The sequence below is a fragment of the Acipenser ruthenus genome, chromosome 7 (genome assembly GCF_902713425.1).
Source record: "Acipenser ruthenus chromosome 7, fAciRut3.2 maternal haplotype, whole genome shotgun sequence".
NCBI classification, from domain to species: Eukaryota; Metazoa; Chordata; class Actinopteri; order Acipenseriformes; family Acipenseridae; genus Acipenser; species Acipenser ruthenus.
In genome coordinates this window covers 34,353,203-34,380,068 of record NC_081195.1, presented here as the reverse complement: position 1 = coordinate 34,380,068, position 26,866 = coordinate 34,353,203, and the positions used below count along the sequence as shown (strand labels likewise).

Genomic DNA, 26,866 nt, shown 5'->3' with positions numbered 1-26,866 from the left:
TATCAGGACTGTAGAGTTCACAAGTGAAAGAATTAAAAGTCAGTCTCAGACACACATCAGAAATCTGGAAGGGCATTAGACATTCAAAAGAGAAGGCTTAGTCTTTGGCACCTCAAAGCAGGTTTTGCTTTTGGCTCTTAAAAGCTGGATTTGCATTTTCTATGTATCAACCTTGAATGATAACCAATGGAAGGCTGCAATTGCAGACGACTCAGAGGTTTGTCAAACCTTTTAACAGTCTTTATCCAATAACATTTTGTTGACACACATCTATACATGAAGCAAATCCAACCTATTGAGGGAAATATATTTTAAAGCCGGGTTGGAATTATTAAACAGAGTGGGTGTTGTATACTGGAAAACATCTCTCTCTCTCTCTCGTGAGTGTGTGGAGTGAGTGGGCGGAGTTTTGGAAGGTGGGTGAGAGTGGTCGAGGTTTGGTTTTCTTCTCTTTTCTATTCTTTACTGTCTTTTCTTCGGTTTTAAACAGTTTTACAAAGTTTACTTTTCATTTTAAAGTAAGAGACAGGGTCGGTGAGACAGGGTCGGGGCCGCGGCCGAGACCGAGAGCGCGGACTCGGCCGCAGCCTCAGCCGAGGAGGGAAATAGCCCAGGTGGACACTGAGGTAGCGGGAGGCAGTGGCAGTAACAAATTGGGAAGGGCTGCTAGCGTCGCCAATGGGGAAACAGAACTGATCCGGGGAAAAGACGCCTAAGGACAGCAGGTAGATGGTAGCGTTGAGGCAGAGGGAGGGGAGGAGGCTGGAAGCAGCACTAAAGGGGCTGCAGCGCGGGCTGCAGCCGAGGAAACAGAGACGCGTTTGATGGAAATTGGAGAAATCGGGGAGGAGATAGCACAGACGGAAGCTGAAAAAGAAAAGGATGGAGATTTTAAAATCCCAGGAAAAAAGAGGACAAGGAAAAGAAGCGGAGGAGTAATAGCTAAAAAACGTAATACAGAGGCAGAGGAAGGAGGTATTGTAGGTGTTGGAACAGGGGTAAAAGAGAGAGGCTGAAGGGAAAGGTGTAGAAGAAAGGAGACCCGCAACTCGGTGGAGTGTTTTAGCTGCGAGCAGCGTCACCGAGGAGTCCTCGGAGTCGGAGAGCGAGCGGGAGGGCGGCCTCACTGACTCGTCTCTGGCAGCGGAGTCCTCGGCTAGTCAGAGCGGATCGGGGGGCCGGCCGGGGGGTATGAGCTGGAAAAGGTTAGGGAGTTTTTACAGAAAACAAAAGGAAAGAAAAATGTAGTGGTCGAGGAATATTTTCCGAACATAAGTCTGTTCAAGGCAACTATAAGGGTTTTTTTTTTAAAAAGAATACATCAAGCGAAGGTCTGAGTGATCAGGAAAAGTGGAGGTTAAAAAATGTTTTAGCAAAATTAAAATGTAATGAAGGGTAGTTTATCTCTCGCTTTTATCTGTCTCTCCGCTGCTTCTTTCTGCTTGTTTTCTTTCTTTTTTTATCTAATGGGTGAAATTAAAATCGGGAGCTTAAATATTAACGGGTGTCGAGATGCTCTGAAGAGAGCCGCTGTTTTTGAGCTGATTAAACAGAAGAATATAAATGTGATGTTTTTACAGGAAACGCACAGTGATGATAGAAATTGTACTGAATGGATGAAAGAATGGAACGGTGATATCGTTTTAAGTCACGGGTCCTCTCTGAGCGCCGGGGTTGCTGTTTTATTTGCTGAAAATGTAAAACCCATTTCTGTTAATGTTGAGGAGGTTATTAAAGGATGTCTCCTTGTAGTGCATGCAGTAATGGAGAAGACCTCACTTGTTTTTATTAACATTTATGCACCAACCGACGGAAAAGAAAGAGTTTTATTTTTAATGGTTTTAGAGGAAACCCTTCTTAAATGTGAAGCGGAGGAGTATCTTTTTCTGGGTGGAGATTTTAATTGTACAGAAAATGACAAAGAGGACAGGAATCACGTAGAACCCCACACCTTATCAGCCAGAGAGATGCGCCGTATAACAGGAAAGTTAAAAGATCTGTGGAAAACTTTGAATATTAACAAAAGACAGTACACATGGGTAAAAGCGAGGGGAGATAAGCTCTCTCTGGCCAGATTAGACCATTTTTACTGTTTTAAACACCATTTTAGCACTGTAAAGTCTTGTTTTATCACCCCTACTGGTTTGTCCGATGTTTTAATTCCGGCAGTTAGAACGTGCAGCGCCTACTGGCATTTTAACACCCTATTAACCAATGATGCACATTTTAAAACCTGTTTTAATTTTTTCTGGCAGCAGTGGAGAAGGCAAAAGGCCAGTTTTAGTTCCCTGACACAGTGGTGGGATGTGGGGAAGGTGCAGATTCGCCAGCTCTGTCAGCAGTACACTGTGAGCGTTACAAGGGGCATCAATGAGTCAATGAGATCTTTGGAGAAGGACATTCTGGAGCTTCAGCAGGCTCTAGAGTCCACATCAAATAGTAGGCTTGTTGAGGATCTCAAAGGAAAAAAAGCGTTACTCATTGACCTGCTGGACACAAAAGCACAGGGAGTGCTAACAAGATCAAGGTTCCAGAGTGTATCGCAGGTGGACGCCCCAACCAAATATTTCTTCAGCCTGGAGAAAAAACAGGGACAGAGCAAGCTGATCCACTGCCTACGTGCGGAGGATGGGAGGGAGCTGCAGGAGCCAGGAGAGATCCGCAGGAGAGCTGTGCAGTTTTACACAGAGCTGTTCTCCAGTCAGGTAGGAGGAGAAGACACAGCTAACACACACAACTTCCACCAAGGTCTGCCACAGGTCCTTGAAGAGGAGAGGAAGGGGCTGGAGAGAGCACTCTGCAGGAGCTCTCCACTGCCCTCAGTGGATTGAGCAACAGGAAAGCCCCTGGCATAGACGGCCTGCCCACAAAGTTCTATAAAACGTTCTGGAGTGAACTCGGGGAGGACCTCCTGGCGGTTTACAATGAAAGCCTGGCCAAAGGAGAGCTGCCACTTAGCTGCAGGAGGGCTGTGGTAACGCTGCTGCCAAAAAAGGGGGACCTGTTTGAGATAAAGAACTGGAGACCTGTCTCACTGTTATGTGTGGACTACAAGTTGCTGTCGAAGACCCTGGCCAGTCGGCTGAGGGATGTCCTGGGCTCAGTGATACACTCAGACCAGACCTACTGTGTGCCCGGCAGGTCAATCTTTGACAACATATTTTTGATTTGGGACATTTTGGAAGTCTCCAAGATATTTGGCTTAAACACTGGTCTAATTTCACTGGATCAGGAAAAGGCTTTTGACCGGGTTGAGCACCAGTATTTGTGGAGGACCATGCAGGCCTTCGGGTTCGGCCCTGTCTTCATAGCCATGACTCAGGTGCTCTATCGTGACATTCACAGTGTACTGAAGATAAACGGTGGGCTAAGTGCTCCTTTCAGAGTACAGAGGGGGGTTAGACAGGGCTGTGCACTGTCAGGCATGTTGTACTCCCTGGCCATCGAACCCCTGCTCCAAGAACTGCGTCGAGGGATGAGTGGACTGTCTATACCGCACTGCCCCGGCCCCCCTGTCACAGTGTCAGCGTACGCTGATGACCTCGTGGTGATGGTCAAGGGGGAGCAGGACATCAAGACACTGCACAGCACCCTTGTAGACTTTGAGACATTGTCCTCAGCCAAGGTGAACTGGAATAAAAGCTGTGCACTGCTGCTGGGGCAGTGGGAGGACTGCGGACCCCCAGCGCTGCCTGGAGGGCTTCAATGGAGCAGGGGAGGATTCAAGTACTTGGGGGTGCACCTGGGGAACGACATCAGCGAGATAAAGAACTGGGAGGGGGTGCTGGAGGGAGTGAAGGGGCGACTGGGCAGGTGGCGCTGGCTGCTCCCGCAGCTGTCCTACAGAGGCAGAGCTCTGATTATTAACAACCTGGTGGCATCCACACTGTGGCACCGGCTGGTGTGTTTGGAACCACCGCAGGGGCTGCTGGAAGAGGTGCAGAAGGTGATGCTGGATTTCTTCTGGGATGGGTTGCACTGGCTAAGGAAAGGAGTGCTGTACCTGCCAAGGGAGAAAGGAGGTCATGGTGTGATGGATGTGAGCAGCCGGGTCTCGGCTTTCCGACTGCAGTCAGTCCAGCGGCTGCTATATGGACCTGACTCACTGTCCTGGAGAATGCTGGCCTGCGCCCTGCTGAGGAGAGCAGGAGCGCTACAGCTGGATAAGCACCTGTTCCTAGTGGATTCCAGCCAGGTGGACCTGTCATCGCTCCCCACTTTCTACAGGAGCATGTTGAGGGCCTGGCGCCTTTTGAGGGTTGAGAGAGGGGAGAAGGCCCCCACTTTGCATTGGCTTCTGGAAGAGCCAATTGTAAACAACCCGCTCCTTGCTCCTCCAAGCACCGACGCCCCTGCATTGAACCACCAGCTAATCAGAGCTCACCTCACGAAGCTGCGCCACCTGCTGGACCTGCGGCAGGGCTGCTGGCTGAGTGCGGAAAGGCTGAGTGCTGAGCTGGGAGTGCACTCAGTACGAAGAGTGGAGAGGTTTTTGAGCTGGCTCAGATCCGCTTTGTCTCCGGAGGGACGGCTGCTTCTGAAAGAGTTGTTCCAGGGACACCCTCTCCCTGATATCCCGCCCCCGTTCCCAGGCTTGCGAGTATCTCCTGCTTTCAGAGAAGAAGCGGGGCCTCCAGGGCCGCTACTGGAAGCAGAGGGGTTGAGTGGGAGGCTTGTCTCAAGCATGGAGGGCAAAGCCCTGTACAGAGTTTGCGTGCTTGTTAAGCATCAGACCCAGCTAACCACACTCCCTGACACACCCTGGAGAGCCAGGCTGGAAGAGGAGGAGAGTACAGTGCCAGCCTGGAGAGCTGGGGATCTGCAATGGAGGGTTTTACACATGATTGTTGCTGTCAAAGCTTTTATCAGCATTATTAACCCCGGCGTGTCTGATTCCTGTCTGTTTTGTGCTCAGAGAGAGACCGTGTTTCATTGTTTTAGCGCATGCTCCCGATTAGCACCCATTTTTAGTCTTTTAGCTCAGTCTTTTACTGCTTTCAATTTAAATTTTAACATCTCAGTTTTTATTTTTGGAAATGGGTATAGGAAGAAAACAAAAAGAATCGATCAGATTGTGAATTTCCTGGTGGGGCAGGCTAAGCTGGCTATTTATAAGACTAGAAAGAACAGAGTGCAGCGGGAGGGGAGTGATGATGTGCTGAGCATGTTTAAGATACTGGTGAAATGTAGGCTGAAAGTAGATTATGAGTTTTATAAACTGTGGAAAGATCTTGGAAAATTTGAGGAATTGTGGTGTGTAAATGAGGTGCTGTGTGAATTAGAAGGAGTAAACTTACAAATTAATTTTTAACATAACGGATGGAAAAGAGGATCTGTGTTTTCTTTTTTGCATGGTGGTGGGGGGAAATAATTGTGGTTGTTTTTTGTCATGAAAAAAAAAATATATATATATATATATACAGTATATGTATTAATGTATTGTTTTAATAATTAATTGAAAATAAAGGAAATTGAAAAGTCAAAAGTCTCTCTCTCTCTCTCTCTCTCTCATATAAACACAAACTTGTACAAGCTGGTGTTATGTATTAAACCACTGTTTCTCAACCCTATTCCTGGCGGCACACCGTGTCTGCTGGTTTTCGTTCCAACGCAGCGCTCATTTGCTTAACCGTATCAACAAATGAAGAGTTTGAAAATAACGGGAAAATGCCCAGTTAATCACTTTATTAGTTCAATGAAGGGTTCAATTAAGCAACTGAGCGCTGCGTTGGCACGGTGTGCCGCCAGGAAAAGGGTTGGAAAACACATCTCTATGATATATACACATATATCTGTATTGTACTTGGTAGCAAGGACTCTATGAACTACAGTTCACCTAATTTTAGGGAAAGGAGGGGTGGAAGATAGTGAACCATGAGCTTACATTAAATTAATTTTGAAAAAGGAGTCACTGGTACTCTTTAGATATATTGTATCACTCGACTTGCTAACTACAAGTTGTGTGGTCCATGCTCTGAGGAGCTCTGAAAAACTGGTGGCTGTTTGATCGTATTTAGAAGTCTCTGCTTTTGAAGACAGTTCTTGTTTTTACGTTATATTCTACAACTACACTTCCATATATTGGAAGGTAAGAACAATTTTGAATGTATATCCAATTTATATTGATGCATTGCTATGAGGTATAGGAAATATATTATAGCTTTGGAGAGTGATATATTGGATGTTTTAGGATTTAGTGGTGGGTTCTTTAGCGGTTTGCATGTCTAGCCTAAGGGCTGGAGTATGTGATAACCATACCTGTATTACTGTGTTGAAGTATGAATGCTGCTAAACCTGTAAAGCTGGAATCGCCCAGACTTCCTATTGTTTGGGATTTGCTGTGGCCTGCAACCACCCGATCCATTGAAGCATTTAATAAACAGAAGGAGCACTATTACTGCTCGGATTCATTAAAACTTCAAATTAAATGAGTCTGTGTGATTCTTGATTATTAAAAGGTGTCTGGATACGTTGCAAGCCCAGTGCACGAACAATCCACTTACAAGTGTTTAAAACATCTCTGTCTTAAACTTCACCCCTGAGTTTAAGAGTGTGCTCAGAGCAATGAAAGTAGTATGTGCAAATCTGACAATACCTTAAAGTGTGAATCTGGGGCAATAAATGGGTCAGTTCTTTCATGTTGTTCTCCTGAAGTTTTGACTTCCTGAAATTCACTTTGACCCTCTGTCTGGCATGTTGCAGTAGAAAGTGAAGTACTTCCCAGGTCAGATTGCATGGGGTGAGGTCATGATCCACTTTCTCCAGGAATGATGCTGCTAGCATGAATTCTTGTGCTTCATAAACTGCTAAAGCCAGTTGCTGCAGACTCTCTTCAGATAATCTATTCCATATTAAAAACACAGAAAGATGAACAGATTAGCAAAGTCCTGTTAATGTTCATTCATTGCTTCTAAAATAGCAGTGGAGTTCATTGTAAAACTCATTTGAGAAATGATTCTAAGAAAACAAACATTTTGTTTCGGATTGTATTGCCCTCTTAAGTATGCACAATTCAAGCGGCTCCTTGCCGGTTCATTTTTTTTTTTTACTATCTCACAGTGTTATGAACACCCTGCAGTCTTGATCTACTTTTGCTGTATCCCATGTTGTCTGCATCACATGGATATTATTTTGAAAAAAATGTTGATATTTTTTATACACATATCAACTAAAGAATACATGCTCCTCTTCTAAACATCGCAGTGTATTCAGGTCCTGCTCCCTCAACACTGGTGCTCTGATTGAAATGAGTGCCGTGGGAACAGAAACAGAACAGGGGGGAGCATCACGTGGATACACTGATGAGAAATTCTCTAAGTAGCTGAGAAATGTATTACCCAGGTGATTTATAAATCTTCTGTGAATAAAAATATTAAAACATTGAGGATCATGTATGTTACGGTAAGTCTGTATCTGAATCTTAAGTTTTACCGATAAATGTCAACATTTACCAAATAAGGTGGTAAATGTCAGAAATTAAGAAATAAATAGCTTTTCAGACAGACCATAATTTTCTGATTTACCAAAGCGTATTGGTAAACGCAGATGTATCATCGAGGAATTTAGTGGCACTTGGGAGTTACACAGGACTCCTGAAGCAGCACAATGCTCGAAAGCTAGACATTCGGTCATTAGCCAAAGAGAGAGGCACTTGGTTATTCTTGAGATTTACTGGTAAATGTCTGAAGCAAAGCACTATGATGTTTATTTCAGACATTCACTATTTTGCTTGGTAAATGTTGATATTTACCAGTAAATCTTAAGATTTGCCAATATTCTGACTTTTACCATAACTTATATACACACACATATGCAGTGCCGTGAAAAAGTATTTGCCCCGTCTGATTTTCTGCATTTTTGCACATTTTTCACATTGTATTTGGTCAGATTTTCTTGTGGGTTGTAGTAGTATATAGAGGGAGTCTGAGAGAAAAAATTACACCAAAGTGTGGTGCTTCTTTCATTTGTTTGGTGTGCAAGGTAATCAAACATGCGATCTTCAGGTGTGAATAAGTTATTGCCCCCCCCCTAGTTAACTCAACCCAATTAAAGGGATAATTAGGGTCAGCTGTTTGAGTACTTTGGTTAACAACCAGGCCTGATTTGGGCCAGCCCTGCCCAATATAAATCTGGCTAACTCAGTCTGGAAAGGGTTACAAAGCCATTTCTGAGGCTCTGGGGCTCCACCGAACCACAGTCAGAGCCATATTGTCCAAATGGAGAAAGTTTGGGACAATAGTGAATCTTCCCAGGAGTGGCCATCCTGCCAAAATCTCTCCAAGAGCAAGTTGTAAAATCGTCCAGGAAGTCACAAAGAACCCTAGAACAACATCCCGGGATCTGCAGGCCTCTCTCGCCTCGGCTAAGGTCAGTGTTCATGACTCCACCATCAGAAAGACACTGGGCAAAAATGGGATTCATGGCAGAGTAGCAGGGCGGAAACCATTGTTCACTAAGAAGAACATGAATGCTCGTCTCAAGTTTGCCAAAAAGCACCTGGATGATCCTCAAGAGTTCTGGAACAATGTTCTATGGATAGATGAGTCAAAAGTGGAACTTTTTGGCCAACATGGGCCCCATTATGTCTGGCGAAAACCAAACACTGCATTCCACAGTAAGAACCTCATACCAACGGTCAAGCATGGTGGTGGTAGTGTCATGGTTTGGGGATGCTTTGCTCCATCAGGACCTGGACGCCTTGCCATCATTGAAGGAACCATGAATTCTGCTCTGTATCAGAGAATTCTAGAGGAGAATGTCAGGCCATCCGTCCGTGCGCTGAAGCTGAAGCGCATGATGGACCATGCAGCAAGACAATGATCCGAAACACACAAGCAAGTCTACATCAGAATGGTTGAAGAACAAGAAATTTAAAGTTTTGGAATGGCCTAGTCAAAGTCCAGACCTAAACCCCATTGAGATGTTGTGGCAGGACCTGAAACGAGCAGTTCATGCTCGAAAACCCACAAATGTCACCGAGTTGAAGCAGTTCTGCATGGAGGAGAGACTAATCAATAACTACAGGAAGCATTTGGTTGCAGTTATTGCTGCTAAAGGTGGCGTAATCAGTTATTGAGTCTAAGGGGGCGATTACTTTTTCACACGGGGGCATTGGGTGTTGCATAACTTTCTTTAATAAATAAATGAAATATTTATCACATTTTTGTGTTATTTGTTCACTCAGGGTCCCTTTGAGCCAATATTAGGTTTTGGTTGAAGATCTGATAACATTCAGTGTCAAAAATATGCAAAAATGCAGGAAATCAGACAGGGGGGAAATACTTTTTCACGGCACTGTGTGTGTGTGTGTGTATATATATATATACTCGTTTTTGTTAACTAGAGATACCTAATGCTTCAGACATTTGCAATAACATTTATGTATCAGACTTACTTGATAGTCACATGTTTCTGCTGACAAAGAAGAACTACGAGTGAATATCCTTCTATTGTGCAGGCACTGAGGTCCAAACAGCTCACAGTCCAGTGCCTCAGAATGAAGGCCAGGTTACTCACTAGAAGACACACTCTTCTGGGTTTCCTTTTAGTAGATGATAAATCAAGTGTGATTTCTTCAACAGTGACTGGGTTCTCCTGTCTCCTTGACATTAGCTGTTTTGTCACTTTTCTAATCAGCATTTCATTCATCCTAAAATGATAACAATGTATTTATTTGTTTCACCTGGGAAGGCTGTGTGGTCCAGTGGTTAAAGAAACGGGTTTGTAACCAGGAGGTCCCCGGTTCAAATCCCACCTCAGCCACTGACTGACCCTGAGCAGGTCACTTAACCTCCTTGTGCTCCATCTTTCGGGTGAGACGTAGTTGTAAGTGACTCTGCAGCTGATGCATAGCTCACACACCCTAGCCTCTGTAAGTTGCCTTGGATAAAGGCGTCTGGTAAATAAACAAATAATGTATTAAACAAAACAAATACACGTAAAAGAAAAAAAAAAAAACCTGGCCGTCAATTGCAACGCAAGTAAGAAATTGGAGTGTCCAGTGTGAAAACACAACACAAAATAAATTAATGCTACATTCAAATGTAGTAATATAGCATTAAAAGGTTCAATATAAAAAAATACCCGTGTTACAAGCTCTTGCAGTGTAACAAAAATATATATATATATATATACTGTATATATATCCATGTAGCAGGGCTGGGGCCATGCACATAAGGAGGGGGCTTTTGTAATTGTTTATTGTAAATCCGAGGGTTGTGACTGTAAAAATAATAGTGGGATTGGTTTTAATAGGGAAACCTGACGCTCTGTACGTAGCAGCCTGCCTGCTTTATTTAATTGCGGGAACGAGCAGCGTGTGTGTGTGTTTACCAGCTGATCAGCAGGTGGGCGTGGTGCAGCAGAGCACCAGGAATAAAAGGGTTCTGATACAGATCGGGGCTGCTGTAAGCCATAGGGGTCAGAGCGCTGCTGCTGCCGAAGCATCGGTCCGTCTGTGCTGCTGAACGACTGGGTTTGTTAGTGGAGTAGTGTGAGCCGCTTTCACAGCACCTTTATTTTGATATTTTTTGTACAGTGTTTATTTTGCTTTTTGTATGCTGGGCCGTATGTCCCACGTGAGCTACCATTGATGGGAGAGTCATGTATGGTGCTGTTGGACATTTTACTGTGTAAAGTCCTGCTTTCATTATCGGATTGCTGTAGAATTTATGAAGAGATAGGTACCACCTGCAGCCTACAAGAACATGGCTAACACCCTCAATACAATGACAGATGAAATCCTTCCTAACAGAGACAGAAAGAAAAACAAATCTAACCCTACCTTAACTTTTCCAGGTGTGTCCAAGATTTTGTGAGAAGATGAATCCCTTTCAAAGATATGTTTGATGGTGTCAGGGAGAGTTTCAAATTCGAACCAGAGAAACGCAAAACTTTCCCGATAGATCTGCAGCTGCTGGTGGTTAGTAGAGAAGGTAATGTCAAAGCTGGGTCCAGTTTTTTCATGAAAAGGCAGGACTGTTTTTTGGCCTCATCCCTGTCATATGTGGACAATGTTTTACAAATATTCAGGAATGCGCGATCATCACAGCTGAAATAAAACAGCAAACAAAATGTTACAGATGAATTTGATTTCAGTGATTTACAGTTTAGACAAGATGTGCAGTCGCACTGTCTGTCTGTATCTTTACCTCAGCTCTCACTGTTTGTTCACATGTAGTTAAGTTGCGTGTTATTAAAAACCCTTCAGAACTGAGGCTAAATTTAAAGAAGAGTGGAATAGACAGTACAATGCAAGTTTTCAGTTTATATACACTTACCTCAGCTCTGAGATGTACTGAAAGCACTCAAGTAAACTTCTTAATTCACTGTCTTCAGTTGTCCAGTTCCTCAGCTTGACTGGTCTCTTCACTTTATAGAATGTAAATATTTCAAGGAAGAGGGAGGCCTTTCTTTCAGTCAAGTCCATAATCCATGTTTCAGGAACGGACTGGTAAACTGGCAGTAATGTTTGCAGGACTTCCTTTCCAGTTAGTGTTTCATAGTCTTTCCCAAGAGAATATAAATCCAGCAGAAACTCACTTTGAACCTCATTCCGATACTCCAAGCCCTCATCATCTAAACTCAAACTGAAAACTGACAGTAACTGTTCCAGAACTCTGTGTCCTGCTTGTTCTTCATATTCCGCTGCACGCTGCACCATATCCAGTAGAAATGAAATGGCTTCCTGTTTCCACTCAGCAGACTTCACATTCCACCTGGAGAGTTCAGGGAACCTAAAAGAAGAGGGCAAACATTCAGTCAGTTTTGTGCAATGCTGTTTTCACCTGCTTCAGTGCAGTAAACACACAGATACAATGAAGCCTGTGAAAAAATGACAGCATCACCATGAGAGGAAGGGGGCCAAGAGTGTGTGAAGGGGGAGCCTCACAGGGTAAGGGGAGTCTTCACAGCTGTCACAACAGGACTGTACTCTTCACACACTCCCTGAAGAAACAATCTCCACACAGTCGAATAGACACACAACAGGACTGTACTCTTCACACACTCGGTTACATAAACTTCAGTGGTTACATTTTAGGGGACAAATCAGCTCAAGGGAAGGTCAGTTGACACATCTTCCAGTTCCACAGATTACCTGAAAACACTGCAGAGCTCAGCAGTTACACAGTGCTGTATTCTAGAACTCTGGTGAGAGCAGTTACATAGTGTTCTATTCTAGAACTCTGGTGAGAGCAGTTACACTCCAAGCCGATTCAGTTCTCCAGACAGAGCTACACTCAAATTGCTGAGCCATACATCATTGCAGCATTAATATACACCCTCTCAGCCAATCAGAAAACAGGATAGCTCCACAATGTTACTGATTTAAGGATTCCTCCTGTCCAATACAAGCCTTACCACTTCATGGTCTCTTTGATTCCAGTGATCGTTACAGTATAAACAACTACATTTAAGATGTGCAGTCGCACTGTCTGTCTGTATCTTTACCTCAGCTCTCACTGTTTGTTCACATGTAGTTAAGTTGCGTGTTATTAAAAACCCTTCAGAACTGAGGCTAAATTTAAAGCAGAGTGGAATAGACAGTACAATGCAAGTTTTCAGTTTATATACACTTACCTCAGCTCTGAGATGTACTGAAAGCACTCAAGTAAACTTCTTAATTCACTGTCTTCAGTTGTCCAGTTCCTCAGCACTGCTGGTCTCTTCACTTTATAGAATGTAAATATTTCAAGGAAGAGGGAGGCCTTTCTTTTGGTCAAGTCCATACTCCATGTTTCAGGAATGGACTGGTAAACTGTCAGTAATGTCTGCAGGACTTCCTTTCCAGTTTGTGTTTCATATTCTTTCCCACGAGAATATAAATCCAGCAGAAACTCAGTTTGAGCCTCATTCCGATACTCCAAGTCCTCATCATCGAAACTCAAACTGAAAGCTGACAGTAACGGTTCCAGAACTCGGTGTCCTGTTTGTTCTTCATATTCCACTGAACGCAGGATCATATCGAGTAGAAATGAAGTGGCTTTCTTCCACTCAGCAGACTGCACATTCCACCTAGAGAGTTCAGGGAACCTAAAAGAAGAGGGCAAACATTCAGTCAGTTTAGTGCAGTGCTGTTTTCACCTGCTTCAGTGCAGTAAACACACAGATAAAGCCTGAAGCCTGTACCTCAATGACAGCGTCACCACGAGAGGAGGGGGGACAAGAGTGTGTGAAGGGGGAGCCTCACAGGGTAAGGGGAGTCTTCACAGCTGTCACAACAGGACTGTACTCTTCACACACTCCCTGAAGAAACAATCTCCACACAGTCGAATAGACACACAACAGGACTGTACTCTTCACACACTCGGTTACATAAACTTCAGTGGTTACATTTTAAGAGACAAATCAGCTCAAGGGAAGGTCAGTTGACACATCTTCCAGCTCCACATGTTACCTGAAAACACTGCAGAGCTCAGCAGTTACACAGTGTTGTATTCTAGAACTCTTGTGATAGCAGTTACATAGTGTTCTATTCTAGAACTCAGGTGAGAGCAGTTACACTCAAAGCTGATTAAGTTCCACAGACAGAGCTACACTCAAATTACACTATGTAACACAATTTTTGTTCCTGGGTAGAGAGTGTTATTTCCTAACTGCTTATGCCTCAAAAGTATAGAAAATGGCTATTATTCCCCACAAACTTTGCTTTTGTGACCAGGACAGTGATATTTTGAAATTTACCTATTTCCAATGAGAAAACGGGCGAAAGTATGTCTTTTCGTTCACATAAAGTCAGAAAAAAACATATAAATCCAAATTAACATGTATTTATACTAAAATAATACAAAAATGACTACAAAAGATTTAGAAGTGAGTAGTTTTTCGAGATTTACGATTATACTGTAAATCACTTTCACGAATCAGCCACCAAATGTAGTCTCCCATCATGTTCTCGTTATACTGTCCTTCATTGACAGCTCATCCATGAGCCTCAAAGCCGTGCTGCTCCATAATGGTAACAAGTACCCGTCTCTTCCCATGGCTCACTCGGTGCACCTGAAAGAGGATTACAACAGCATCAAGACCTTGCTGGACACCTTGAAGTATGATGAGTACGGCTGGGACCCCCGAAAGGTGCTGATGCCACCACTGCACATCAAATTGGGCCTTATGAAACAATTTGTCAGAGCTCTAGATAAGGAGTCGGCAGCCTTCAAGTACCTTCAAGACTTCTTCCCTAAGCTGTCTGAGGCAAAGGTCAAAGCCGGTGTCTTCGTCAACCACAGATAAAGAAGATCCTGGAGTGCAATGAATTCCCCAAGAAGCTCACTAGTAAGGAGAAAGCGGCTTGGAACAGCTTTGTCGCAGTGGTTCGGGGCTTCCTGGGCAATCACAAGGCCGAAAACTATGTGGAGCTGGTTAAGACTCTGGTGAAGAACTACGGCACAATGGGCTGTAGGATGTCCCTCAAAGTCCATATCCTTGATGCTCATCTTGATAAATTCAAGGAGAACGTGGGAGCGTACTCGGAGGAGCAAGGCGAGCGCTTCCACCAGGATATACTGGACTTTGAACGCCGCTACCAAGGACAGTATAACGAGAACATGATGGGAGACTACATTTGGGGGCTGATTCGTGAAAGTGATTTACAGTATAATCGTAAATCTCGAAAAACTACTCACTTCTAAATCTTTTGTAGTCATTTTTGTATTACTTTAGTATAAATACATGTTAATTTGGATTCATATGTTGTTTTTTTCTGGCTTTATGTTAACGAAAAGACACAAATTCGCCTGTTTTCTCATTGGAAATAGGTGAATTTCAAAATATCACTGTCCTGGTCACAAAAGCAAAGTTTGTGGGGAATAATAGCCATTTTCTATACTTTTGAGGCATAAGCAATTAGGAAATAACACTTACTACCCAGGAACCAAAAAAAAAAAAAAAATTGTTACACAGTGTTACAGGAAATAAAGGTGTTTTCTAATTAGGGGGTGTGAAAGGGTAGCTTTGCAGGGGTGACGTCAGACCAGAACAGAAACCAAAACAAGGAATGGCAGTGATAAAGGCGCTACGGCGCTCTGCACTGTGACAGGGTGGCGCAAGGGATGAGGTCCAGAAACAGACTGCAGTTCAAACAAAATACTTTCATTAAAAAAGACTCAAAATAAACAGGCACGAGGGCCAAATAAAAAGGTTCTTAAACACAAACAATAAACACAAAGTAAAAACTTACAGAAATAAGGCTTCCAGGAGCTTTGCCTTCACTGGATTGCAAAATTAACAAAAAACCACAGAACACAAAGAAAAACCAGCAAGTACCACAAAATACCCATTTGCTTCCTCAGCTACCTCTCTCTACTGAGGCGCTGAGGCCTCCTTTTATGTCAGGTGGCTGGGTGCTAATTGATTGGTAATTACTCCCACCTGACAATAACCCTGGGCAGGGAGAAGAATTTAACCCCATCCCTGCCAATATTTACAAGGGCAGAGCCCTGCTCTGCCACAAGCACTTTATTAAATAATAAAGGAAATATAAATATATATATAAAACACTAAACAAAATGGCACAAGAGTCAAACAAACAAACAGAAATTTCTTAAATAAAGAATTTTAGGAAAAATATTTTGTAGCAAAAGTTTTGCTTTTGTGGATAAGGAAAAAGTTAAAAGAAATAGATGTTGTGACAGGATGGCTGGGAGGTGACGTCAAGGCAGAAGCAGGAACTAAAAACACTGACACCAGACACTGCAGATTCCAAACAAAAAGACACGGCGGCGCTGTTTTATTTAAATAATACAAAAATATAAATAAAAGGTTTAAGCAGGAAACACTTGCTCACAGAGCAAAATAAAAGTTCAAACAAAACCAAAATCTCGAACAGAAAATAACACAACACAGGTCAGGCTGGGCAACTGCTGTCATTGTTCCTGTGTTACTGTTTCATTTTTAAGTTTCGTTTTCTCTCTCCTCGCTCTCTCCGCTCTCACTCCTAATACACCCACCACGAGTGCAGCGAGCTGCAGGCTTTTATGCAGGTGACCATCTCCCGATTAGCAACAAATTAAATCACATAATTAATTCGGGAGATGGCCACCGTCTGCACAAGGTTTTTAATTTATTCCTGGCAGAGGACGAGCACCAAAAAACTCAGGACACGGCACTTGAGGACAAAATAAATAGACAAACAAAACGGATTAACACTAAACAGACAAACAAAGACTGTGAGTCAAAACAAACAAGTATCGTAAATTGCAATTGTTTGTTATGAATTATTTTGAATGATTTTACTTTATTTTACTCTCCTCCTCTCTCCCGTTCTCTACTCACCGAACACCCAACCCTGAGTGAGTAAAACGTGCATCTATATATACTGTTGTGCCGGGATTCAATTACTAATTAATTATTCACTTGAATCCCAGCACGTGAACTAATTATGTGCAACCTCGTGCTCACATATTAAATACTTTAAATGCATGTGAAGTGAAGTGCAATCCCCGTGCCTAAATACAATTATTCATTTTAAATACTTGTGCAGCCATATCTATACACCAACATTAACACACCACACGCAACATACAACACAAAACACAAAAATACACACAGGGGCGGGGCACATTGCCACAGCATGTCATATGCAGACAGGCTAAAAGAATTCTCAAGAAGCTGCTTGATGAGATTCTGCGATCAATAATCTACTAACAACCATAAAGAGCAAGATGGGCCGAATAGCCTCCTGTCGTTTGTAAACTTTCTTATATAAGAAACAGAGATCCTTGCAACCCCCTGTAGGCGAGGCAGGACAAGTCATGCACATGCTTATGCTTTGTGGAAGTAGTTCTCATCTTACATAATACTCTATATCTATGGTTGTCAGTAGAAAGATGCAGAGTCTGCGTCATAGAATGACGTAATCCCTAGCAACGCATGGACGCCATTCCACGGAGGGGAAACTAGATTTTTGCCAGTGTTATCGTTTCTGTCCGACTGAGAAACCTATCTTTACCTTTATTACATTAACATTAAGAATGGCCTATATGTGGATATAATTAGTGCTGTTTTTATTCTTTTAAAAATAGCATAAATTCGTTTTTCTAAACTTTTTTAAATTCACGACTTTTTTCAATCGTAGTCTACTGCATTGTGTAGTTTCTGCATGTCAGTTGTATTGTATTATTTGTAGTTAAAATATAGGCTACTTATTGCTTACAAAAAAAGCGATACTAACAATGTGCATCATCTCACATTTTACACATTCTAATAAACTTTACTGTGATCATGTGATTATGAGTTTTGCTTTTGTTGTCGTTGTTCTGATATATGGTTGTTGCAACATTAAAAGACGTGACTTACACTTGATCACACGTGTGCTTGCAAGAATAAGTGGAAATCCCGCTTGTCACTGTTGTTCCATAGTTAAGGAATATACAACAAACGCTTTTTCCACTTATTGCAAGTAAAACTGGACATGTACTGTGTCCCACATTTTTGTTTTAAAACCTACATACTGTATCGATCCTCGGTTCCCGCAGGCAGGCGCATCACACAGGGCGAGGAAATCCACACACAGACGGAGGGCAGGCGCGAACCCGGGACCTCTTGCACTGAGGCATAGCGCCGATACCGCTGTACAAAAGAGCCTCAGTGCAAGAGGTCCCGGGTTCGCGCCCTCTGCCTGGGTGTGGATTGCCTCGCCCTGTGTGATGCGCCTGCCTGCGGGAACCGAGAACCCTACAATACTACAAAAAAATCTATCTATGAGAAAATGAAGTCATGCAAAAGGATTCTTGTAAAATTGTGGAACTTTTTTTTATTTTTTATAAATACCTTGAAATAAAAAAGACTGAATCTCTCAAAACTGTTTGGAATATACATTACTGTTCGTCTGAACGATTTATTTATTTAACCCAGCTTGTTATGCTACGTTCCCGCTAGCCGCTCGCCACAAAGCGAAACGTTTTCTTTTGTGGCTCAACTATTTTTCACCAAGTTTGCCACGGTGGCGAAGGCTTTGAAAATTGTACTTGTGTAAGAGTGCCAGCATATACAACGTGTGCTGGTAGATGAATCAATACAGACTGTTTAGTTTGATATCATTTTGCTCAATGAAAGCCCTTTAGCTTGTTCACGTAATATATGTATGCCACAAACGTTGTGTTTGGCGGGAGGACAGATCAGCGGACGGCGATGCTTGTAAAAAAACAAATAAAAACAAACAAACAAACAAACAAAAACCCACATGGCATCCAAACGGAAAAAAAATGTTATAAAACAAATTGTACATACCAATTACCAGAATCGTGTTCCGAAAGATGTAGCCCAAGGAATACCAGTCACCCAAACAAACTAAAATATGACCGTAATACTAGTCACAGGGAGGTGAAGCAGTCCTGGTTTCAAACATAATCTGGTCCCGAAAGACACATTTTCACAGACAGCAAACCACAAACACGCAGCTGCAAGATTACAGCTAAGTTTTTTTTTGTTTGTTTTGGTTTTTTCCCCGTTGTTTGCTATCTCTTTCAAATGTGTTGAAATATATTTCGGAAATAGCAGGAGTGGATTCAAAAGATGAATCATTTAATAAAATAATAAACACATTTTAAAAAGGATTCATCTCACTATGATTTATTAAGTTTTAATGTCAGAATTGGTGCAATATTACTGTCAGGTGAAAAACATGGTAAAAACTTTCTTTTTTTTTTAAAACACAGTAGTAGCTGTACAATCCTACTAATATTATTAATCACATTAGTACAATATTGTGTAACTAGAGCCGCGGTTGGTCAGGGAGGCATTAATATTAACATACACTAATAGCACTGTCTACTGGCACAATTTTGCTTTACCGTTCTGTAGTGGAAAGAAAACCGCGTCACAGTCAAAATAATGTAAAGGATTATGCAGTACATGAATATCTCTGCAAACCTATTCAGAATTTAGGAAATCTGTAATGATGTTTTTTTTTACGTGGGACTAATTTTGGCATTTATTGAATGGGAATCAGAGTTATAGTTCAATTTAAATATAATAGGCCTATGTATTGTAAATGGTAGGGTCTGGAATTTAAATATCTACGGGTTTTCAAATAAAATACACGTATTTTTGCCTTGCTGAATCACTATGTTTATAACTTGTTCATATTATTGTTAAGTGGCTAAAGTTTTTCCAGTGTGGCTAAAAAATGTTAAGCTACTTTAGCCACAGTGGCTAACTAAGTGAAAGTCTGAGAGGGAACGTAGTTCTGGTATAATAAAGATCTGCAGTGGTGTTGGTTGTTACAGAGCTGTGTATCAGGGGCGCACCCAGGATCTAGTCTCATCCGTCAACAGGGGGGGAATGTGCTAATAAAGTTCAGTGAAGTTCAATCTCGTCTCCGTGTCGCATACGTTACACGCACCAAACTAAAGAACGTGCTGTCACAACCAACCCATTGAAGAGTATTGAGAGCTGAAACAAGTATTTTAAGCAAACCAATTGCTCACAAAGCAATAAATCAACAATGTTCCACGGGATTATTATTATTATTTGGCCGATACGCAAACTGAAAACACAGCGTCATTTTTCCAGGTAACAACATACCGGGCCGTTACGCTCACCAGCGCTGGCGAGAACCCTGATAATGGGTGCGTTCACGCCACGCAGACTTTCGCCATTCTGCGCAGAATCGGAGCAAGAGGCCAATGGATTTTCAGAATCTTTGCAGAATCTGCGCAGATTTAGCAAAGTCTGCGTCTCGTGAACGCACCCATATATCTTGTAAAAATAATCGGGTCTCAAATAGTCACCTGTCTCCAATACACGTCTGGTCTGCTGGCAAATACTGTAAACAAACGCTGGGTCTCTGTCATTGCATTGAAGCTGAGGAAGATGAGGAGGAGCTTGAGCGTAATGAACTGCTAATAGTGACAGCGATGAAAGTGACTCTCAGGATTAATAAATAAAAATAATATAAAACGTAATTTAAGATAGGCCTACATGTAATGCATATTTGTATTTTAACGTGTTTTGTTGTATTAACAATGTACAAGTTTGAGATTAAACAATACATTATTTTTGATAGATACTTATTGCTTTTATTGTTCATTTTTAAAAACATTTTACAAGTTTGTATTATTATTCTTATTATGCTGTAAGCATAACCTACACACCTGTGTTCTGATATCTAACGGACTGTCTTAGTGGATTTAACTGTAATAATAATAATAATAATAATAATAATAATAATAAACAGTAGATCTAACTCCGTTTTTAAATACAAATTTGTACTTCTGATTGTTGAAAACTGAAAGTTGCTGGAATGTTTAAATTGAGTTACGATGTTGCTACAAGGCTGTGCGTTAGCGGCTTCTCAATGACCGCATGAAGCATGTGAAGCTAGAGATCTAATATAAATACCGATCTCCAATACGCACCGGGTCTGCTGGAAAATATTGTAAATAAACGCCAGAGGTGTTTAATTGAAGTTTCACGGAATAATATGCCACATCCAGATAACATCGCGAGAATGCATGGTCAACAGCGAGTGCTTCTTGATAAACTGGCTGTTGACCACACATATGATAAAACCAGTGCCGAATGTGGTTGAGGGGTAAATTAGGTAATTGATAGGAAGTTGACCCTTCGGCCACAATATCAAAGACCTGCAGCTGAACGGAGGAGAGTGTTCAGGAGTGGAGAACGGGAGTAGAGAGAGGACGTAAAAAGAATAACTATAAGGAAACAATTGCTAAGTGTGCTGGTTCAATGATACTTGTTTTAGTTATTTGTTTGTCTGTTTGTTTTGGCCACCGTGCCTTTTGTTTTGTAAAGTGTTTTTTTGTTTGTTTAAACCTTTTATTTATTATTAAACACGCAGGCAGCGCTTTCATACCCTGCAGTACTGTCTGCGTGTCCATTTGTCTTCCAGGTCTTCCCACAAACCATCTTGTCACATATGGTGTCCTGCGTGGAATAAACAACGCCTTTTTTTTTTTTAAAGAAAAAGGATTAAAAATAAATAAAAAAATAAAAAAATAAAAATGGGGAGAAGAGAGCCAGAAGGTGGGGCAACAGCAGCGCGGGGCAAATTAAATGATCACAGATGGTAATAATATTAACAGTTTGGATGGCAATGGATGGTGCATTAAAGTTAGGCCAACAAGTCCAGCAGAGCAATGCAACTGAAAACCAAACAAAGTAACAAAAGGACAGAAACAAAGTATCAAATTAAAGTAGAAAAAATCCAAACAGAAAAGGAATGATCTCCCCAAAAGATAAGGAAGTCCAGCAAAGAGTCCAGTAATGATGGTGATTGTAGAAGGTTGAAAAAATTGAGTGTTGAAATTGAATCAGTCCAGTAGTACTGAGTAGAATGGTGAACAGTAGGTTCAAAAAAATCAGGAGGCTCAGAAAAAAATGGAGACTTTCACACATAAAACAACAAACACTAAACAGACCTCAATTAAACAGCTACACTTAAACAAGTAACAGTGAAACAAAAAGAAAAGTTTCAACAAAGTGCAGAATACAATAAAAAGAAGAATGACTGCACTGGAATTATCTAAGTTAGTTTAGGTTCACTGAGATTTTAAGTTTGTAATGCTGTCGGTTGTGATGGATTCCTCAGAGAAACTGAGTCACTCTCCAGGTATAATCAGCCAGCTTTAGTACAGGTGCTGGCTTCTAAAGAGCTCTGAGATTGGAGGAGTGGATATTTGAATGAGCCAATGGGGAGAGAGGATGAACAGATGGTGGTTGCAAGGAACTGTGGGAAATTAAGCTTTAACCTGACCCGGCTAGTGACACAATTTTTTTTTTTTTTTTTTAGTAGCATGGGAGAATCTGTCTCTCTTGCAGGATCTAAGGTTTTTGCGGGTGGGAGCGGGATACAAATGCAAGAAACAATGCGGGAGCGCGTGGGAGTGGGTATTGCGGGACGGGACGGGATTAAAAAAAATAGTCCCACGCAGGGCTCTACTGCAAAGGAACAAAATGAATGCTACTTACTTTGAACCATCCTGAAGGTACTCGTATCCTCTGTTTGTTTGTCTTTGTTTATTTTGGCCATCGTACTGTTTTCGTTTGTTATTTGAAAGTTTGTTTATTATTTTGTAAATAAATACTGAGCACAGACAGCGGCTCATTCAACACGCCAGTATGTTGTTTGTTTGGATTCATTTCCTGGTCTGACGTCACCCTACAGCCTTGTCACAAGCTGATATTTTTAAATCGCAATTTAGAATTTGGATAAACTGGAAACACTTTAATGAGTCGCCTATAGTTTGAAATTTGAAAAGCCACCAAACGAACCAATTTGATTGTATTATTTCTGCTTTATTGTAACCAACCATTGTTTCATAACTTTTATTAAAAGTGCTTGTCTTTGAAAACTGTCTAGTTTTATTTCTTCTAAACTCAGTGACTTGTAGAAGCAGTTTTCATGTTGCTCAAGTATATGTAGCTTTAAATTTGATCAATTCCAAGAAATTTAACAAATCTTATTTATTCAGCCGATAATCATGATTATCGCGATAATTTACAGCCGATAATCGATAACTGAAAATGTCATTATTGTCCAACCCTAATAGACACACAACAGGACTGTACTCTTCACACACTATCTGGTCCATGTTATTAACTGAAGACACTGCAGTTACACACTGTTCTATTCTAGAACTCTGGTGAGAGCAGTTAGTGTTCTATTCTAGAACTCCGGTGAGAGAAGTTACACTGTGTTCTATTCTAGAACTCTGGTGAGAGCAGGTACACTCCAAGCTGACTCAGTTCTCAAGACAGAGCTACACTCAAATTGCTGAGCCATACATCATTGCAGCATTCAAAAAACAGGATCGCTCCACAGTGTGACTAATTTAAGGATTTCTCCTGTCTAATACAAGCCTTACCACTTCATGGTCTCTTTGATTCCAGTGATAGTTACAGTATAAACAACTACATTTAAGATGTGCAGTCACACTGTCTGTCTGTATCTTTACCTCACCTCTCACTGTTTGTTCACATGTAGTTGTGTGTTATTAAAAACCCTTCAGAATCTTAGACTAAACAGTTTGGCATTAAAGCAGAGTGGAATAGTGGTTAGGGCTCTGGACTCTTGACCGGAGGGTTGTGGGTTCAATCCCCAGTGGGGGACACTGCTGTTGTACCCTTGAGCAAGGTACTTTACCTAGATTGCTCCAGTAAAAACCCAACTGCATAAATGGGTAATTGTATGTAAAATAATGTGATATCTGTATAATGTGAAATAATGTATAATGTGATATCTTGTAACAACTGTAAGTCGCCCTGGATAAGGGCGTCTGCGAAGAAATAAATAATAATAATAAATAAAATAGTACAATGCAGGTTTTCAGTTTATATACACTTACCTCAGCTCTGAGATATACTGAAGGCACTCAAGTAAAACTCTTAATTCACTCCCTTCAGTTGTCCAGTTACTCAGCTCTACTGGTTTCTTCACTTTATATAATGTAAATATTTCAAGGAAGAGGGAGGCCTTTCTTTTGGTCAAGTCCATACTCCATGTTTTAGGATAGGACTGGTAAACTGGCAGTAATGTTTGCAGGACTTTCTTTCCAGTTTGTGTTTCATATTCTTTCCCAAGAGAATATAAATCCAGCAGAAACTCACTTTGAGCCTCATTCTGATCCTCCAAGTCCTCATCATCTAAACTCAAACTGAAAGCTGACAGTAACTGTTCCAGAACTTTGTGTCCTGTTTGTTCTTCATATTCCGCTGCACGCTGCACCATATCCAGTAGAAATGAAATGGCTTTCTGTTTCCACTCAGCAGACTCCATATACCACCAGTAGTGCTCAGGGAATCTAAAAGAAGAGGGCAAACATTCAGTCAGTTTTGTGCAATGCTGTTTTCACCTGCTTCAGTGCAGTAAACACACAGATACAATGAAGCCTGTACCTCAATGACAGCATCACCGTGAGAGGAGGGGGGACAAGAGTGTGTGAAGGGGGAGCCTCACAGGGTAAGGGGAGTCTTCACAGCTGTCACAACAGGACTGTACTCTACACACACTATCTCTATAAAAAGACACTGGGGTTGGGATAATAAATCGATTATAGTGATATTATCAATAATGTTTTTGCATCGATAATTTTATTGGCTGAAACATAAACAAATTGTCTCAACTGTGGAAAATGAACATTTTAAGAAAATCTTAATAAAATATTAAGGGATTTCTATAGAAATGTAAGAAATGCTCAAGTAGAAGAATATACAATTTCAAGATCAGTCTCCGAGCTGAAATAAACTGCTATCTAAATGAAAGCAAAACTGGGGAATCTGTCAATATACACACTCATCCCGACTTCATCACTTTTTAGCGGTTTGTAAACGCTACAGAAAAACACAAAAAGACACAGACCTTAAAGTAATGAAGTGCGAGATGGCATTGAATTTATTTTTTTTCCCTCCCTCCGTTCTGCTAAAACAGCATCTTGCACCGAGAGACAAGAAATGATTTCAGTGCCGTCTCAACACCGCCTCCTGGTGGATCTTTTCAATGCCAATCAGGGTTGCCAAGTCTGTGTATTTCCCGTGGATTTGGGCTTCTTTTTTTGTACAGTGGCTTTAATATTTGGAAGGTCGCTGGTTGCGTTTTTTGAGGCTTGTTTTAATTGGAATTTGCTTGATTGGGCTTTAATTGTAAACATCAATAGAAAAACCCAGCTATATGTATTTTTTTTAATGGTCTCCGTAAATCTCCTCGGTAAACTTTATAAAGGTACAATACAGACTGGCTGTCAGTTTAAAAAGAAATAATAAAGCACGCCACTGAGTATAACCAATCACACAGGCAGTATTTGCATATTCATGAGAGTAATGGCGGCTCGCGCCACTTCTGACTGTTGGTGAAGGTGCACAGTGTGAGCAGTGTTGCCAGATTGGGGGATTTTCTCCCAAATTTGGGCGATTTTTAAATGCCCAGGGGGAAATTTGGGGGCAACATTTGTATGGGGGGAAATCTTGGGGGATTATTTTTTCACTGGTGATTTACAATGCTCTGTCGGGGGCTGAAAACACTTACTGTCCCCGGATTGGTTGATGGAAATTTTATGGGCGGGTCTTGTGTCTTATACCACAACATACTCCCTCTAGATTGGTTTATGTGGTGCGGGGAGTGTCAGTCTACCGCACATTCTGTACGTACAAACGTATACCTCATTCACTGTAATGTAAGAGCGTCAGCGTTCACACCGCTCAGTGCACAAAAAATACATCTTGCTCGTTGCCACTGAAGACAGTAGGCTAGATATTACATTAAATCAGCCACACAACTCATAAATACAAAATAACAAAAAACGTGAATCAAAATGTCAAAGGAAGAAAAATACAAACAAAAATATACAAAACTTTGGGAAAGTGAAGCTTCACTGAAAGGTGAGTTGAGGGCCATATGCTTAAGTTTTATGAATGTCTTGTGAAAAACAGTATAAGCGTTACTGTAATGAAAAAAAAGTTAATGAAAAAATAGTATACTGTAAAATTAAAACAAGAACATTTTACGAGCGAGGCATTTTTTTTTATAAAATGAATGTGCCGTGAGGTGCGTTTGTCATTCTCTCCATCTAGCAGCAGAAAAAGCTTGCAGTGTGCTTCCAAGAAACCTGGAGTTTCTAGTTCGGGAATCTTACAACTGGTTTGCTCATAGCAGCAAGAGGCAACATGAATACAGGCAACTCTTCGATGTCCTAGGAAATGAAAGATGCATCAAACTGGTTCAACTGACTAACACTAGGTGGCTTTCAAGACATGAGTCAATATCTGTAATTTTAGATCAATGGGATACCCTTAGGCTTCACTTCATGCTGGCCAAAGACAAGGAAAGATGCTACACAGCTGATCAGCTTTACCAAATGTACAATGACCGAACTTGTAAGAGGTACCTGGTGTTTCTGAAGGGAATACTAAAAGATGTGACCAGGGTAAATACATTGTTCCAAAGTGATAATGTTGAGCAAATTAAATTACTTGAAGACATTACTGACCTTTGCATGTCTTTACTGACCAAGATTGTTGTGCCGGCTCAGCTTCAGACCGTGAAAAGGAATGAACTGGTAAACTACAATTTCAAAAATTACATTATGCCAATAGCAGCCATCAATTTTGGATACGAATTCACCTTGGAATGTGGGAATGCTGAAAATAATATCCTTCTAACTGAAGTAAAGGAACGTTGCAAGGAATTCCTTGTAAGTCTCTGTACTGAGATTCAAAAACGACTGCGAGACAATATTTCGACACTTGAAAAAATAACAATGTTGCATCCAAATGTTGCCACCTCTCAGGTACGGCCAAGCATCGCCGAGCTTGCAGTGGCATTTAAAGCAGTGTGCCTTGACATTGATGCTACAGTAAAAGAATGGCAAATGATCCCAAATAAACTGTGGCTGCACACATCTGGAAGTGAAGAATTCTGGGCAGAAGTTTCAGGAGATTGCGACTCTGGTGGCAATAAAAGATTTGAGCATATTAGCACTCTGGCACTTGCCCTACTTACTCTGCCTGTGTCCAACGCAACAGTAGAACGAGCATTCTGAAACCACAAATGCATTAAAACAAAACTAAGAAACAAAATGCATGTCGAAACTGCAGAAGCCATAATGAGAATCAGATAAAGCTTGAGACTGTTCAAGCCCACCAGAGAAATGCCAAGATGTTTTACATCTCAGATCTACGTAAGCAGCAGCACCCAGGGTGGAAATGAAGAGCAGTTTGGTATCATCGCTGACGCACTGGCATGCTGATTTTAAGGTAGGCTTTAGTTTAAGTTGTACTGTCGCTTTAAAAACTGCTTGCATACTTCACACGTCATTTCACAAAGGGTGGGGGGTATAGACCAGTGGCAAATATCAGTAGGACTATATATTCTATTAACAGTATAAAACCATGTTTCAGTTTTTTTTAATGT

At 41.4% G+C, this 26,866-nt stretch overlaps 1 protein-coding gene across 8 annotated transcripts in view; it reads right to left on the bottom strand.

Moving 5' to 3' along the window:
• The window catches only part of si:ch211-108d22.2 (uncharacterized), a 131,998-nt gene that overhangs the window by 7,531 nt on the left and 97,601 nt on the right, over positions 1 to 26,866 (bottom strand). For 4 of the 8 annotated variants that reach the window (XM_059026792.1, XM_059026793.1, XM_059026797.1 and 1 more), the window contains 6 exons: positions 23,307 to 23,762; positions 12,580 to 13,032; positions 11,280 to 11,735; positions 10,784 to 11,050; positions 9,395 to 9,649; positions 6,596 to 6,841 (listed from right to left, as the gene is read on the bottom strand). In XM_059026792.1, the coding sequence (XP_058882775.1) occupies positions 6,596 to 6,841; positions 9,395 to 9,649; positions 10,784 to 11,050; positions 11,280 to 11,735; positions 12,580 to 13,032; positions 23,307 to 23,762 (2,133 nt within the window). Of the gene's footprint in view, positions 1 to 6,595; positions 6,842 to 9,394; positions 9,650 to 10,783; positions 11,051 to 11,279; positions 11,736 to 12,579; positions 13,033 to 13,132; positions 13,999 to 23,306; positions 23,763 to 26,866 lie in introns of those variants that run through there. The other 4 variants (XM_059026794.1, XM_059026796.1, XM_059026795.1 and 1 more) reach the window with 3 other exon arrangements.